The following is an 18,486-nucleotide window of genomic DNA, read 5'->3' on the forward strand; positions in this document are numbered from 1 at the left end:
TGTACTATATTTAAACATGGCTTTTTTTTTAAGCATTAAAGATTTAGGAATAGTCTCTTCTTCTGCCTTAGAAAATCCCCAGTTCTTTTAATGAAAGTTTCACTAGAAGAGGCTCCAAGGGATCTATCAGAGAGCAAATTAATACCAGGTGATAAAAGCCATGCCTTCAAAGGGACATAGATGGCATGTTCAGATCTACATCTCCAATGTTCTCTCCTTCCCTTGACTTCTATCACAATGGTTTCCATTCTGTTTTGAAGTATTACGTGTTCACTGAGTGAAAAGAGAGAACAGTCAGTTTCTCTAACCCAACAAAAAGTTGCTGGTTCAAATGCTGGGAAGCCACATCTGCTCTTCTCAGAAAAGTTCATTTATTTTACACTTTAAAATAACTTGATAGAAGGGTAAAGTTATCCTTTGAAAAGGACAGGGCCCAGTTATCTGCAATCCACCCCCTGGCTCAGGGCTTGCTTTAATCACTACCTCAGGAAATCATGTTCATTCTTCCCCTGGAACAGAGACAGGCTTGGCTCTCTCACAGAAATCTGTGCACACTCTCTAATCATTCAGCTGCTGTAGCAGGAGAGGGGTGGAGGGAAGAGAGGCCACTGTCACAGGTGTGAAAAGCAGCAGCTGATTTTGCTGTCTGATGTTAGGTTTGATATAAACCTGATTACCAAGTGTCCTACCTAAGGTAACGTGTTAGGAAGTGCTTTCTTTGTGGCTTCAAGGAGAATGGAAGTCTGTCTGCATCAGACTGTGCAAGGCTGGCAAGTCATATTTGTTCTCCAGAGCAGAATTTCCAGGCCCTGAGAAACTGCAATGTCAAAGATAATACATATATATATATATACATATATATATATATATATATATATATATATATATATATATATACACATATATATACACATATATATATTCATATATATATATATGAATGCATTTTTGGCTTTCAGGATATTTCAACAGCAAGCCTGAATCTTGAGAGTCACAGATTAGATGTAGGTGATTCAAGTGGGAACTAGGCAATACTCAGGAATCTTTATTCTTTCTAGGTTCGAGACACTACAAGGAAAGTATAATTTAAACACTTCTCCCTGCCCCCCCCCCCCCCCCAAAAAAATAAAAAAGGTATTCTTTATTCAGTCTGGTGAATTTGTTTAGAAGGAGGAAAATAATCCATGGGGTGAACAGTTGGAATGACAAAATAAAAAGCTGTACTCCAAAGCTATCCGCAGAGGGAGTCAATTTTATCCTGCGAGCAAAAAAGAACAACTATTTTGATACCTAGCTGAGGACTCTGTCCTAGTGCTGATGAATCATTTCAAGTCTAGAACTTCCTAACTTTTAAGTATAAAACTTTGTAGCCTTGCCATTCTAATACTGTTTTTTTCATATTAAAATAAATTCTAATGAAAGAACTTTTACCATGTACGTTGTACTGAGCAAATGGTTTGCATTTTTCATTTACTTTCAAAGTCCTTTTATTTCCAAAATTATATAGCTGCAAAATTATGCTGCTTTTGCTTTCTGTCTTGCTGTTTTATGGTTGCTAAGCTAAAAATGGGCCCAGTTATTTTCTAAAGCTCATTTGGAAACATTCCAATAGAGTGCTAATATTACAAGCTTCAGCTAGTTTTTAGGTGCGTGACAGCTTTAACACAGAAATAATAGCAAATAAACACCTCAAACAAGATTCTGTCACTACATAAAATTCTTCAGCAGTCTGTTTTCTGAGTAATTGAGCAATTTTCTTCAGGTTTGAGAAAGCATCTTCTACAGATTGCTTTATATTTTATCAGATTTTTACTTCTGCTTTCCACAGAATAGACCAGAATTTTTCCAGAATACAGCAAAACTCGTAATACTTGAATATGTCTTGTGCAAAAAACCCACAAAACCTTTCATAGTCAGTACTCTTTTTATTCATACACCCCCCTAGTATTTGGAAAGGAGCTTTTTAACTTTGTCTCACCTTTCACTAATTTTTTAACTGAATCTATGTGTAGTAGGCAGTGCTTTTCCATGCTGCTTAGAAACTTAAATTGAGGGAAAACAGACAGCATGTTCCAGGCCTTTAAATAATATTACTTTTAATAATTAATATTATTTAATATTATTTAATATTATTTCCAGGCTTGTCAGATGGAGCTGTAGGACAGTTTTGACGTGGTGAAGATCATGCTAATACTTTCTGGCCTGTAAATGAGTTGATTGAATTTGTTTATCATTATTATCTATTTGACACTGGCATTAAGAAAAAAAAAAGTCCATTTCTTTGCTGGAATTCTGCAAATTGATCTACCGATCACTATAATTTCAATGGAATCATAAACACCCATGAGGGAGAAAAATGATCTTTGTAGTTTCTTGTAGCCCAAGTTGTATTTTCAGCATCTGCCTGTTTGCCTTGAGCAGTTCCTCTTCACCCACATCACCCTGACAAACCCAGACTAATTCAGTGGGGGCAAAGACAAAGCTTGGAGGCTCTCCTGGATCACCAGAGTGCACTGGAGGAGCTGCTGGCATGGCCCAGCAAGATAATCCTGGCACCATCCATCCATCCATCCATGCATGAAGCAGCGCGGCAAGAGAGGAGAAGGGCTGACCTTCTCGAGCGTCCCGGCAAGCTGGCGATCACCGCTTGCATCTTGGGGGGCCCTGTCCCACTCTCGGTGTTTGGGACAGTGCCTGAGGAGAGCACCCTGTGTTACAGCAGTGATGCTTCCTTCAGAAGGACGAGGCTGCCTCTGGCTACGACCAGCAGGGAAAAAAAGAGAGCACTCGCCAGTTGGGGCAAGTCCAGGTTTAATGCAGGTCTCAGGGAAGCTAACAACCAAAAAGGCTGAGAGAGGGGCTACAGCAACTTATAAAGGGAGAGGAATACAGGGGAGGAGCCCGTCCTCAGGCGAATGGGAATGCAGGGGGGAGTGGGGTACAGAGGATTGACAGAAGGGAAATACCAATAATAACAACTTGGAGGAGGGGCCCCGGCCCCTGAGCCAATCACTCCGTGCCCTAGACAGAAGTTTCCAGGGAAAAAGGCGGTGGCAGAGAGTGACTGGCAGGGCACTGGGGAGGGGTTTAGAAAAAGATACATTGATCTCCAGGGAAACTGGGGAGGAACTGGGGTAACTGACAGTAGCAGGGAGGGGAGGGAGAACCAGGGCAGAACCATTACAGAACAGGGGGAATGGAACAGTCCAACTTCTACAAAACACAACACAACCCACCTATCCACATCCATCCATCCATCCATCCATCCATCCATCAATCCATCCTTCCATCCATCCATCCATTCATGCATCCATCCATCCATCCATCCATCCTAGTGCAGTAGGATGTGTCCTTCCTTGTCCTTCCATATTGTGGATTCATTGTCACATTAAGAAGAGGCAGTGAGCATTATAAACAAAACAATTCACCCCTTTATAAATGCTACCAAGCCAAATATTGTTGATGATAGCAAGATTTGCCACTTGCTAATTTCTCCTTGGTATGAGTCTTAAAGCTTATTCTCTTTTTTTGTTGCAGGGAGCAATTCATTTAATCCTAGTATACCAACAAGTAGGATTTACAGAAACTCCTTAGGATTTATATGTCTTATCACAGAAATTTCCCTAGGAAAATAAAGATTATAAAGTTTTGTACTAACCTACAGTAAAAAGCCTTTTTTTGTCAATAGAAAAACTACAAGAACAAAAAATTGGCCAAATAGCTATATCAATTACACTCATCTTGTTAATTTACCTTATCTCTTTTGTGGAACTTTTCTGTGGCAGCAACTGTACATAGATTTCATTGGCCAGAAAAAAACCAGGAAAAATAAAAACCCCTCTTCCCACTCCCAAGACCTTATTATAATCATGTTGGTATATTTAAACCACAAGCCAAATGTTTCTATATCTTTTCAGATTTATGTGATGAAGACTGTGGCCATATAGCCTTCTGGGGTGTTTTTCCAGTTAAAATATTGGGATATTGTGGACTTTTATCATCTCTCTGCAGCAGAAAGTAATCATGAACACTATGTATCTTTCAAATATTGCATTTAAGTTATACAGAGGAAAGCATTGAGCACTTCTTGCTTTCATAATTGTATTCATGGATACAGGGGGTGTGTAGAATATAGCCAATGAGTCAGTCTAACATGGGGTGTTGTAATTACAATTTTATTGGGAAATAAAACAGCCTGCCTCCCTTTAAAGGGATGCATCTTCTCTGAAGCAATAGAAAGCAAGGCTTTGGTATTAATATTTGGACTGTAGTCGTATAAAATGTTTCAACACTGGCTAGTAAAGCTAGAAAATGTGCAAGGATGTTTTGACCAAGAAAGCTTTTAAATCAGTAATGTGTCAGCAAAATTATAACATCCTCAATTTATGTAAATTTTAATTATTCATTTTCAATAGAATTCTAGAAATACTTGCATTATCGCTTTTAAAATTTTAGGACCATAATGCAAGTTTAGTATCTTATATATATGCAAAAGGACAGCTAAGAAATCTTGTTTTCTAAAAGAGATGATGATGGCATACTTCTGTGGTCAGTTGAATCAGTGAGAATTGTAGCTCTGGGATGCAGTTGAAATCTGGTTTGGTCTCGAATGTATGCTTTCAAAATTGTCAGCCATGATATTTTGGCAAGCTACACTGTTGTGTGATGTGTGACAGAGAAGTCAGAACTGAGCAATTGGATACAAAAAAGAACCCCAAAAACAAAACCAAAAAACCCAAACATTGAGGACTGTTGTGCATGAAAAGATTATAATTTATCAGTTGTTTTGTAGCACCAATATTGAAAAGTGAGATGCACTGATAAGTAAAAGTTCTGTAAGATGGCTGTGCATTCACAGCCAGAAGACCAGAACTTTGTGTCAAAGCTCTTTAAAAGAGCCAAGCTCAGCAGAACCACATGAAAAATGTAAAATTGCTTTTTGTATTTATTTGAAATCTGTTATTTTTGATGCAGCATTTCTGCACATTTCCAATGTATTATTTATGACTTCATAGAGCACAACGTACTTTTTGTTACTCTTTATTGTATAAAATTCTTTTTCCCACCCTGCAAAATATCTCTTGACAGGAATATTTTTGTAGTCCATAATTTGAATAAATTAATATATTTATGTATCATCTGCTATCTTAGGATCCAATAAGGGTCAGTGGGTTGCACCATTTACTCCCAAACCAGGAGAGCCTTCTAATTAGGAATACTTCCTAGGAAAATGTTCTGCCTCAATTTATAAAGTCAAGTCATGCAGATCATACTATGTACTGTCTTCACTGATAAGGATTCTGTATTTTAGATTTGACATGAAATTAATACACTTTTTTTCTTTTGTTATTTGCAGTTCTTGCCAGCAATGATTTCCTTTTATTTTCCCCCAATAAAATATTCAAATAGCTTTGAGCCAGCAGTAGATACTTTGGTGCCCATGAAAATTACAAAAGACAATTTATGAATATGTTAAGAATAAGCAGATAAACTGAGCTACAAAATGTATACTGTCTGCAGTAAAACTCATTACTTTTCTAGAAATACTTTGACAGATTTAATTGAGAGCCTTGCAGAGATCTGTATTCACAATATCAATTCATTCACCTTTATCGATCAAGATTATAACCTCATTGTTATTAACTCTGTTTGTTTGAGCTCTGGTTTTCATGAAGTAGGAAAATGGAGTGTCAGCACTTTTACTGCAATTCTTCACTGATTTTTTGATCATGCAATTGGTGGATTATCAGCACAATAGTTTAGCAATTCAAGTAGTTTTCAGTTACCATAGTTCCTCTCATAGCTCTTGAAATATTCTTGAGCAATAGTAATTTGATTCTTTTGGAACTTATCAAGCATTCCAATATTTGCTGCAAATAAAAATTAATTATTCAAGTGCTTCAGCAAATTATTTTGAGGCCACATTTTTTGCAGAGAACAAAACCCACTCTTTGTTTTACCATCTCATTAATTAAATTGCTCCTGTGATTGCTCCTGTTCTGTCCCTCTTTCTCCCACGCTCACACATGGATAATTTGTGATTCTGAGATACAGAAACTTGGTAAAGATAATCCTCCATGGTCACTGGAAAGAAGGACTATAAGGAAAAATTGCTAAAATTTTTAAATTAAGTGTAACAAAATATTCTTTACTATAAGAATTTAGTAGAATTTATGAATGTATTGATTAGCATTTAGCCAAGACTTTTTGATCAAAGCTATAATTTTGCATATTTTTACTAATTTTATTCTAATTGTTGATAACTTTTAAGCATATTGATGGCAAGGATTGCTATTTAAAATTAATGAATTCTGTCTTACACTTTGCTTCTCCCTAGTATTGTGATTCAATAGACCAAAATAATACTAGGATTTTATATTGATACATAAAATCAGATTAATTAGTTAGAATTCTGTAGTCATTAGTCATTAATTAGTCATTTATCCTATGATCCATTATCTATTAGCGCCATTCCATGTGTTCTCTTACCTCAAGATTAATATACCTTGAGCATTTTCTTCAGTCTTCATTATCCTTTCCATAATGGTTTTATTTTTTTATCCTTCTTGCACATGTTTCTTATCTTTAAGATTAAAAAAAAAAAAAAATCAGTAATTTCCTGAAATTGCAGTCCCTCCTCTTCCTCTTTGGAGCCAAGTTCTGACTTAATTACTTTGAGTAATTTTAGTAGTTTTTAAAACTTCTTCATTTGAAATTCTTTAGGTTTGTTTTTTTAATTAGTTTAGTTTAGTTTATTTGTATTTAAGTAGAGTTTTCTTAATGAAAGAAAATTTGGGATTCTAATTTTTTTTGAGTTTGAAGTTATATTTTTCCTCTGGATTGAAACCTATTTCCTTTTGTTTTGATTTTGTTTTTTTCTTCAATATTTTATACCTGTGCTTCTCTGTTGCTGTCTCTCAAAGAAAAAGAGATTCTTCCTTATAATCATTTAGTATAATCCTTCTTAGCAGGAATAGTTTGTCAGTGTTTGTTGTGTCACGCCTCTGCCCCACTCAAAGCTGCAGAAACAGAGGATACCATTAGATGTAGGTATTTTCAAATCCAGTTGTTCTGGGACTCTCATAAGAATTCCCCATTTCAAATTTTAAAAGTTCCATTAATTATAGTTTTCCAAAGTCCTTGGTAAGACACAATTAACAAATTCCCTTTTGGTGATGTTTCACGAAAATTCTAATAATCGCAATGAGAACATTTCTTACTATATAATAGCATAAAAAGTCACCTCCTCAGATTTTATATGAAGCAAGAATTAAACCTGCAAAATGTATTTATTTTGGCTTCGAAACTCACCAAAATATATTCAAACATTGAAGGAAAATAATTTAGATGCAGGTAGAATGCTATTTGGTATTTCCAAAAATTTCTGCAGATTTAAAATTCTTAGACAGAGTCAAGAAATGGAAGAAATGAAAAAGATGCTAATGGAAGCCAGTATATAAAATCATCCAGAATAACATTAATATTATTTAATGGCACCCTGTGCATACTAGATTTTATGTTATTAAATAGAGATCTGGCAATGTATAAATCCAGGGTTTATAGGGTTTATAGTCTCTGTATTTTATCTTCTTGTCATATTTGATTACAATTTAACATGCAATACAAAAATGTATCACAGGAATATTTTAACTATTGGAGTTATTCTCTTATATCACTAGAATGAGATTAAAAAGAAATAACAGAAACAATCAAGACTGTGCCCAGAAAATTAAGCTGGGAAATGGATACAATTAGTGATCACCAGATTTTGTAACTTTTACGAAGTCCTTGTTTGTTTTGTGTTTCCTACTACTGATCTTTTTCAGGTGCCCATAATGGATCTCTTCAGGCAAGTAGAAAAGCTCTTTGGTGACAAAAATTGGTTAATTTCCTTGCACTTACCCAAGAGATATTTTTTAATATCATAAATTCTGATTGGATGGCTGACACCTGGAATGGAAGCTTTACTTCATTTTGTATTAGTTTTGAACAGAGGAAATACTTGTGCATGTCTGGCAGTCTGTTTTTGTGAAGCTAATTCCTGGGTAATGCAACACCTGGTATCTATTTGTTTTAGGTGTAATTTCATTTGTTGCTGAAGATGAAGACCAGCAGCAGCCTCAAGGCAGCAGCTTAGCACGGAGGACAGATGGTAAAGGGGCCCTTCAGAAACTGCCAGCCAGGACTTCACCAGCTCCTGATGCAGATGACATTGGTATGTTTGTTATTATGGATGCATTCATTGTCAATTTTCACAAAAATACATCATAATGTGGTTTAAAATTAAGTGAGTATTTAGTATGCACAGCCTACAAAAAGTGTGTGAAATCCTTTTGTGCTTTCTGAAATATTTTAATGAATTGTTAAGCTGAGTTTTTTCTATTCCTTTCCCCCCCTTCTTTTTACAACATCAGTGACTGTTGCTTGTTGTTGGAGAGGGACAGAATGTTTTTAATGGTTTCTTTATAACTCTCCAGTAATACAATTAGTGCTGATGTCAAAGCAGGCCTTTTCTGAAATTCATATTACTTCACTTCTTTCCACTGTGGAAAAAACTTTCTTATAATAGTCAGACATAGATACTCCTTTGGTACAATAAAATAAAAAAAAAGATTCCAGAATACCTATTTCCTTTCCTATTGCCACCACCTGCTTTATTCTAAGCAGTATCTGCATTACTTTTGAGATTTCAAGTGTTCCAGAAGAACACTTTTGTGGTTACACCAAATAGACATAGCCAGGTTTTTTGTTTGTTTTTAGATTAATTTCTCCACTTTCCTATTTATATTTGCAAGTATAACTTTGCCTAGAGAACCTTGTTCTTTATGCTTTTAATATCTAATTTGTATATATTTAAATTATCAAGCATTTTTAAAATTTATTAAAGAATATTTCTTCCAAGAAAGGCTATCAAGGAAAGTTTTAAACTAAAAAAGTTGGTTTAGTCAATACTGAGTTTTTAGGAATTTAAGAAGGGCTTGCAGATTGGAGATCTCTGTCTTTATAACTGTATTTTCTAGATAAATTAAAAATAGAATTTATCAAGCTCTAAAAAGAATTAGAAGCTAATTTTATCAATAAATTAGAAATAACTTGAGTCAAGTCAATGTGAATATCAGAAAGTCTGTTCTTTTATAGTCTATTAATCTGTACAGCAACATGGAAGTTGGTTGACATTAAAACTCATGCAACACCTCGTTGGAACTTTACAGAAGAAGAATTTTAAGAAGGATCAAATTAAGATGATATATGCAGATAACATAGTAGAGACAAGAATCATAAATTTTCCCGATATTAAGTGGAATTAATAATGAAAACAATATAAAGGATGGTGCCAGGTAAATGGGAGATAATATTCAAATCTCTACTGAAATCCTGAGAATATTAATGAATTTTGTTAAGCTTTAATTTCCCAAATGAAACGTTTTTTCTTATGAGATATTTGCAAATACAGGAATTATCAGTCCAAAGCTAGTAAAGGCTGTAACTTAAAGTAACTAAACATAGAAGGTTAAGCAAGAAAATAGTTTAGGAGAGTGGATGTGTCAGTACTGGCCCTGTCACTCTTATGAATAGGGGGTTTTGCTCTTAGGTAGAATATCCAATGTAACTTCATTGTTTGCTATTGTCATTACTGTAATAGTTTTGCTTCATGTGATTCCCTAATGGCTGTGTGAGACTGATTGGTCTATTTATGCATTTAAATTTTCAAACATGTTTGACACATTAAAATACAATAAATAATGCCATAAATATTAGTCTAATAACTTGCTTAGAGGAGCCAGGTAATCAGCCCCAAATCAGCCCCTCTTTTGTTGCACAATAATTTACCTGGAGATAATCCTTCCCATTGCTCCTTGGAGCAGTCTGCACACCCAATTCCTATATGGCTGCCTCAAGTTACTTCAGCTTCTCTTTCATTTGCCTTTTTTTGCTATTTTTGTGCAACTCTAGTGTTTTATCTTTGTCTTATTGTGACCTACATGTTTCTAGTACACTGTACTGACTCAAGCTGCAGGACTGCTGGCAATGTTTAGGGCATCATTAGGATTCTCCTCCTCTCCTCTTCAGCATCCCTCCCACTCTGTCCAGCAGCAGGACTCAGCACAGTCCTGGCACTTCAGCCCCAGCTTTCAGTGTTCTGCCAGCAGTGGTGTCCCTCAGTGTTTGTTTGTACAAGACTGGGGAATTTTGCATGGGCTCTTGTCTTATAGTGGCTGCCCTAAGCATTGCCTTTATCCAAAGATTTTACTTCCCACTTTGTCTTGTGGAATGCATTTAGGTTTTTATGTCATTGCCAAGTTTTTGAATTTCCTTGTACTTTAAAGGCTAAACATCAGAAAGATGCACTACTTGTAAATAGGCCATGATGAAAAAGCACAGTCAGAGGGGTGAAGTCAGACATTAACTTTGGCAAAGCCTGATTTAATTGTCTTCTTAAAGGTAATTTATGCTTTAACCAGGCTTTCAATGGCAGGCAATGTTTTCTAGCCTAAGTTGTCATTGCGGTTCTTATGAGATGTCTCTGAGTTGAGTGTCTTTCCTGTTGAGTTTAAGAACTGCTTCCAAGTGAATCTTCGAATACCTGATGCCTTTGGAAGGTAAAGGTGCTTGCACATGTGACTCTCCTGGACTTCCAGGCTTGAAATCCATCCCTGAGAGGTGAACATCTGTGGGAGCACTAGGAGGTACTCATATAAGGAAGATATCTTTATATAAGGACAATATCTTTGTCCTAGGAACTGCTGAAGTGATTAAGAGGTAAACAATACTCAGGAAGGCAAAAATATAAAAAAGTTTAGCATTTGTTCATTAAAATTCTTTTGAAAGATCATAAGACCCGAGGATGCAATGGTAAATTATAGGATTTATTCAGTAGTAATGCAGTAAGATGTTTCACATACCTTTAATATAGTAAAATATAATTGATACATCTCACATGCATATTTATTTCTGGAATTAATGTCTTTTTAAGAGGACTGTTCTATAAAATCAATTTAAGTTACCAGCCCATAAATTTTGATTGGGTAGTTAAGCTATTTTTCAGTCCAATCTACATTCTGTATGTTCATGCATGGTGTGCTCCAGCTTCAGATTAGTTTAAGTCTCCCTCTTCAGGGAAGAAATAAAGACCTATGCAGAGAAAATAATCCCCATGTAAATTGCATGCATATTTGCAAATGCAAAATACCAACCACAGCTTGGTTTGTTTGTGGTTTTTTTGTTAGTTTTATTTTTGTTTTGTTTTTTTTTTGTTTGTTTATTTTCCTATGATTTTTTAATAGTATTTTCACATTTGCAGCTATACTTATGCCAAGGCATATAAGCTTTGGGGAATGGTATAACATATGTAGAACATTAAGTATTAGACTGTTTTATGCCTTCTTCCTTTGTCAAAAAGATTGTTCAATTACTGCTAGCTTTCTCAGTAGGTGCCCTTCTGCAGTACTGCAGTCTGCTGGATGTTAGGAATTTTCCTGTGCCCTTCTGAGACTCAGAACAGCTTGATCCTCCCAGTAAACTAACATGTTGTTTGGAAACAATTCAGATATAGCAATGCTGAAAGGACCTATGGCCTGTGTGGAACTGTGTGGGGCATGGTACTGTGTGCAATTAAAAATCTGTGCAAACAATGCATGGTAGCCCATTTAAAATTAATAAAGAGAGCAATCTGTAATTGCTCACAGAGTAAGGCTGCTGATGAACTTCAGGTTGCATCACCCTTCCTGCAGGAGGTGTTGGAATATTGTTGTGCTGAGAAGGCAGGTAATGCTGCATCTGCACTAACCACAAATTAGTCACTCCTCTTGTGAATCTGTACATCTGCATATTTTTGGATATCATAGCATGTAGGGTTGCATTTACATGTAAAGAGATTCAATTTTATTACCCAATTTAAATGTCTGTGATGTGCATTATGCTTGTTTTGAAAGTCTGTATAGGCTGTAAACTGTATTTCTGAGAAATACATCATTCTTTTATGTCTGGCAGACCTCAAACATGTATGTATGGAATTTTGTCAATTAACAGCCCATTTAATAAAAAAAAAATATTCTGAAATACAAAATCCCTAGCAGAAATAATGAGTGGGGCTCACATGACAGGTCCAGGTGTAAGCCCTTACTTGTTGTCTGTGACAGAAAACATTCAGAGTGATATTAAAAAAAAAACATTTTTGAAACTTAAGAGGAAATGAGCAACAGAGCAGCAGTCTCCCTGCAGCCAGTGCCCTTGTTGTTATGCTGGAGTGTTTGACCTGCTCTTTCTAGGTCATCATTTTGCCTTTCCTACCTTGTCATGCTTACAAACAATTATTATTTTACCCTTTAGCAAGTAATGAATTATAAACACACAGAGAGTACATAACGGTAATGAAAAAGAGCACTAATATTTACCAGTTCCTCACAGTCCTGTAAGCATGGCTGGGGCTGGAGATAATGAGGTGAGGAGAGGATAGAGGGAAGGTCCCCATCAGCCTCCTCTATCATCCTGTTTCAATTGCTGTGACCTGTGAAAGTGTTCACTGAGCCAGAAAACAGGAAAAAGTCAAACTTTATGGACTGATAGATGGGACAGTTCATAGGAAGTGGAGTTCAAATCAAATATGGGATTTTTTAAAAAGTCTTACAGTGTGGAGTTTTTCTAGCTGAATAATGACTTGAATCTTTTACATTAATCTAAATATTATGAAACATTCAAATTAATCTTTCACAAAAAATATGAAGTTCTCCCCAAGATATTTGATATTCAAATTACTGCAGCATCAATAATATTGTTTGAGGGTGAGAACAGCTTCCTTCAAGGTTTATGTTCAGTCCCTCAAGCAGAGGAAATAATTGAATAAACATTCTCAGAGCCTGTTTGGAAAATCCAACAGTTAAGTTAATTTATAATCAGATTTACAAATCCAGAGCAAAGTTTATATATATATAAATAATAATGTACATATTTATTTCTTTCAAGTTTCTGAAAAGTATGCAATTCAGAAATATCAATTAAAGCATTAGATTGAGTCCACATTATGTTTTTAAGATGTCAGAGAGTATAATTTCCAACAGGAGAAGAAAATAAAGCACATTTCTCCTTCTAATCTAATTTCGTCTTTGTCTTCTTCTTCCTGTTGCTGTTGTTACTAATATTATTAGAAGTAGTGCTAGACTTTGGTCACTGGACAAGCTTGCACCATGTACTGCTGCCATTGTCTGCCTCTGATGATAGAAATAGGTTATTCTTGAAGACTATTTTTTTATTAATAGGTTATTCTTGAAGGTTATTTTTAAATTAACTTTTTTTCTTGGTAAAAGTCTCAGTTAATTCAATGTTTTCTCATGGACGAGTTTCATGTTCATCTCTTGTCCCCTCAGTAACCTGCTGCTGAATTTGCTGAGGAGTTTTATTTCTGTAGAATCTGCAAAATAAATTTCCCACTCAGAATTCTGGTTTTTAATTTATCCAGATACTGGGCACCCCTGCATTCTCACACATTCAGTTATGGGGTAGCTTTGCTGAACTAACTAGGAAAGAACAACTCATATTTTTACAGAGCAGTGCTTTATTTGTTATGGTCTGGGTTGTCTCTCTCAAAATATTTATTTTGCTTTCTCTGTGGGTAGAGTCCCAATAGTTCTTGGCACAACTATGAAATTTTAAGTGTTAGGGAACTACTGTTTCCCACTGTGTCAAAAGACAGATGATATTTTATACACTGTCATCAGAGAGTGAGTGTGTGTGTGCAAGAAGTTTTGTGAAATTTAGAATTAATTGTAAAAATGTGATTAGTATTTCTGGTAATAAATTAAAGTAAATTTGTGTTATTTAGGAAGAATGTATCTTTCATAATGTGATATATACATTAATTTTTATTGAATGTTTGAAAGAATTTCAGGATTGCTTTCGCTAACTTCTCTGGATTTATTGGTTATCTCCACCTTATTTGCCCAGCAATATATTGAGAAATTAGTAAGAACAACCATATAAAGTTCATCTACTGTAAATATGGCAGACAATATCCATTAAATTAATGAAGGGTTGATTTTATTAACATAGAATTACATGAGCATAAAGATCTTCTGCTTGAAAATTAATGGAATTTTACATCATAGTTTCTTTTTATTATTGAAGACATAAATTGCTCACACAACTCCACAATATGTTTTCTGCAATCTAATGAAAATCTGCCCACTTCATCATTGTGCTCAGGATGCTATTTCGTAGAAGTGATTTTGTATTTTATGGATGTATAGAGAAATAAATGTCATTTTCCTAAAATGACCTGGTTGCTCAGCAGAAATCCTTAATACCTCTTTCAGGGAAGACATATTTTTTTTTATCCCTGAAAAAATGTTGTCTTTTCTGTGTGTGTGATGTCACTTTGTGTTGCCTTTTTGCCTTTCCTTAGGGGAATAAGATTAAATGCCTGCTCTGTGACAGAGTTTAGAGTGGAAAGTTACCCAAATCCCAATGAACTTGAAAGGTTCATTTTAAAGTAAAAGGGTTATACTGAAAAAGAAAAATAGACATTTGTCAGTTTTAATGCCTTTGAACTTGCCTAGCTGTGTTCCTATGGAACACTGGGGTAAGACTGTATTTGGGTTGATAAAATGCTTTAGGTTACTTTGATATCTTTAGCAAACTGCCAGGATTTTGGGAAAAAATATTTTGAATCTGTAAATACAGAATAATTTTTTTTCTAATAATGGCAGTTTGGAATCACTCATTAGGGTACAAAATTTGTAATTCTGGGCTATCTTCACATAGGAAATAGGCATTTTTAGCTTTAATATTTAGCATGTTTTTAAGAGGAAACTGCCTACGCTGAGCCTGCCTGAGTATGGTAGAGAATTTAAAAGTGAACCCTGTCTGGAAGTAAGCTGGCTTCTCACTGAAGTCTCATGTAGGTTCATATCAAAAAATCAATTCATATTCAATTCAAATTATTATCATATTCAAATCAAAAAATCAATTCATATTCAATTAATTCATATTAAAGGTTCAGTTAAAAATTCATGTATATTCAAGGAAATGTTGTCAATTTAGTTTCCTGGTAGCTAGAAAGGGTAAAGTCCTTAAATACTAATTACATTCTGTAATAGAAATGAAGATATGTTGTACCTAGAATTTCTGGGGTCCTCTTGTTGTTTTTTTTTTCTTTTTCAAAGTGCTGAATTGCAAGATGGGGGATATAAAACTTCTAGGGAAATATTGCAATTGATTTTACCATTGCAGTGGAGGTTCTGTAATTCAGTTGATTGAATGGTATTTGGCTGTCAGGTGAAAGGCTTGTGCTCCTTGTATGTGCTGCAACTCATAACAACAATTATTTGCTTTTGTGACACAGCACTAGCAAAAACTGGGTTCACTTTGTCCTCAGTGAGCTTATTTTTAATATGTTGTATTGACAATAATAAAATAAGGCTTGGAATTTCACAATAAAGACCATGAAGTATATTTCACCACAGCATGACACACCTGGAGGATTGTTAGGGACCTTTAACAGCTCTTTGCTGCTAAGACCTACAATTAAAAAGCCTTTGCAGTAACTAAGTGCCATATTTTGAGCAGACTTCTGCAACTGGAGAATACCTGCTGCTTTTCTGCTGTCTTTTTGTATTTTTTGATTGTTACCCTCGTCACAGTTCATTGTGTTTAACTAATAGCCTCTTTATGTAATCTATGTTTCACAAATGTACAAGCATATTTAATTCAATAACTTGTGTACAACTGAAACAAAATTTGAAAACAAAAATTAATTACTCTTTGGTATGGTTATTTTTTTTCTAGTAGAAGATTTTTACCAGTTCTAAAGTCATACTAATTTGTATGTATTTGTTTTTTCCTGGCTACAGATTTTTGATGTCAAATGTTCTATTATAAAGAGTTCTTGAAAGCCAAAATGTTAAATTTATGAAGGTATTTTATGTAGTAAAACATCATGTATTAAAAAAAAAAGAAAAAAATTAAGTAACCCCAAACTCTGAGCAATTATGTTTTCTCTGAAGAAATACAACTGTTAAATGCATACATTTATGAGCTATTTTACATATTTTGGTTTTATTCTGACATGAACAGGAAAACACTGTGGTATCATTTTAAGGAATGTCCTGACTGGAAATCATCTGAGTATAACTTAACCTACTGTGCCAAGGGTATGTCAGCTGTGACTGTGTGTACATGACTTCTGAGCTGGCTTTTGCCTTTTCAGACATGTTGAAATATTTGTGTGGCACAGCTGCCCAAGCTGCTCACCTGGCAAGTGAATTCCTCACATAAGTCACAGTTAACACACTCTTAAAATGTGCAGCTCTTTGCAAAACCTGGCCAGTGAATGCTGTTTCTGCCAAGTTCTAGGTTATTTTTACCATATGCTTTTTAAGTTTATTTCAAGCAATTGGTATTGGTGGCTCTTCTGACACAAAATGTCTTTCCCATCTGTTCTCTTTCCCCTTCCTTTCCTTTTTATGTGCCTTATATTGGGTTTGTGTCCATCCTTCAATATTACTGATGATTTTCCCAGCCTTCCAGAGAGGACTACAGGGAAATTTAAGATCCTTTTGTCCATGATCACCCTTAGCTTTATATGCCAGCATAATAGGAATGAACAATATTTTTTCTGTTTCTTATCTTAGACCTTAAAATCTGATAGCCAGAAACAAGGTTCCCTTTGGACCTTTCTGTTACCTTTACATTTTTCCAAAGTTAAGACATAGGTAGACAAAGATAGAAATGGTGTCAGTAGAAATAAATGGTGTCAGTAGAAATAAAGACATATATGGCAAATGGAGAAAAAACAGTAGTCCTTTGGGAAAAAGCAGTAGTCCTTGGGGAAAAATAACCTCTTAATTTAAGTAATTTAAAAGTTGTGTGAAGTAAGAGGAAGCAGGGAAGGTTAGTAGTAAATAATTTGAGGTCATTAGTTTGACACAGTCCTGACTGTTTTTCAACAAAGTATCACAATTCAATTTATGTGAGCTAAAGATTATGGCTGGGAATGAGGGTGTTTTGAGACATTTTGTGGAATATGAGTGTGTTAGCTAGGTATAAATTGGTAGAAGTAACTTGTTTCTTTGTGGATTTTGACAACCATTCCTCTAGGATATTCTTCAAAGTTATTTACTGATAAAAACTATATGACCTAGGTGATCTGTCCTGGTTCTTCTCCACCCTCACCACTGCAAAGTTCCACTGATAATTTTTGCATTTTCTAAAGTCCACCATTTGTTACTCTCTCCATCAGAGTGGTCACTCCTACTAGCAAACTTTTGTGCATATGAAAATTGTGAGCATTGTCTTCCCTCAAAAATCTTCTCTAAGGAAAATAAAATAAAATAATTTATTAAACAATATTTGCTTTCTGAACTTCAAATTCTTATTGGTTGTACAAGTTTTTCTGTGGTTTTGTGTCTTTTCATAGTTGCCTAACAATCAGCTGCTTTGTGGGGACTTTTTTACTTTACCTCTTGAGTTATTTTTGTCTCTTTGCCCTTTGGAATTATTTCTTTATTCAACTGTTAGACTAGATTATTCTAAGTATCTTCTCCACTTAATCTCAGTTTATTTCTTTGCCAGGTCTTTGAATGAAGGTAATTATAATAACCAAATAACTGTGAGTCTTAAAGCAAATATCACTTATCTTCACATTAGAAGTTAAACAGTACTTTACAAGTGTTAGTATTCTAAACAATCACTTCACTATATAATCTCCAATTATAGAAATTTATGCTGAGTGAAAAGTTCTAGCTCTTCTTCCTTGCTATTCAAACTTCTAAAACCATAGTGCAGTAACTGAAAAAGTATCATCTGCCTGTAAATTACCACGAAGATTCTGCTTGTGATGGCAGTCTGATTTTGAGGTAACCACTTGAGCCATGTTAATCATCTCTAAGAACAGAGAGAAATAATAGAGGCAGGCAATAAAGGACAAAAGAATGCCTTAAAGGGAGAGTTTTGAGAACTCAGTGTGACATAATATGTGAGCGGTGCAGGTTGCTCCCAACACACAGACCATTGCACTTGAAACCTACAAAGTTTTTTTCAATGATGTATTCATGGCAGATTCCTTATGTAGCAGACTGTTAAATGTCCCTGCCATCCCACCTCTTCAGTGAGTATTCAGTATTTAGGCTTGTTATGAAAGTCTGGGGTTCTTAGTTTGTGGCTTTATGGTCTTAGGAAGGCACAGTAAGAAATGTAATTGAGACGTTGGACCTATGTTGGCAAGATTTGTGACAATCCTTTGAATTCATTTCCCCTACAATTTATTCCTCAAACTTCTATGAAATCAGAATATTCCGTTGCCTGCCCCACTTCCATTCCCTCCCTCCCAAAACCACCAAAACAGTGAAGTTTTGACTCTTGTATTGCTAAAATTTGCTGGATTTCTTTTCAGCATTTGAAATTTTCTTACTCTTTGCATACTTTGTGTTCACATATGCCATGCTGCTTGCAGAACTCAAAAAGGTGAGGGGAGATGAATTCTAATGCCAAATA

General features: G+C 35.1%; 1 protein-coding gene across 1 annotated transcript in view; it reads left to right on the plus strand.

Moving 5' to 3' along the window:
- Positions 1-18,486, plus strand: part of CFAP47 (cilia and flagella associated protein 47) — a 263,505-nt gene that overhangs the window by 131,912 nt on the left and 113,107 nt on the right. Inside the window, exon 50 of the mRNA XM_071430336.1 lies at positions 8,078-8,215. Coding sequence (XP_071286437.1) covers positions 8,078-8,215 — 138 coding nt within the window. The remainder of the gene's footprint in view (positions 1-8,077; positions 8,216-18,486) is intronic.

Source organism: Agelaius tricolor, unplaced genomic scaffold (assembly GCF_023055355.1).
Source record: "Agelaius tricolor isolate 1412-34295 unplaced genomic scaffold, bAgeTri1.0.p SCAF_7, whole genome shotgun sequence".
NCBI classification, from domain to species: Eukaryota; Metazoa; Chordata; class Aves; order Passeriformes; family Icteridae; genus Agelaius; species Agelaius tricolor.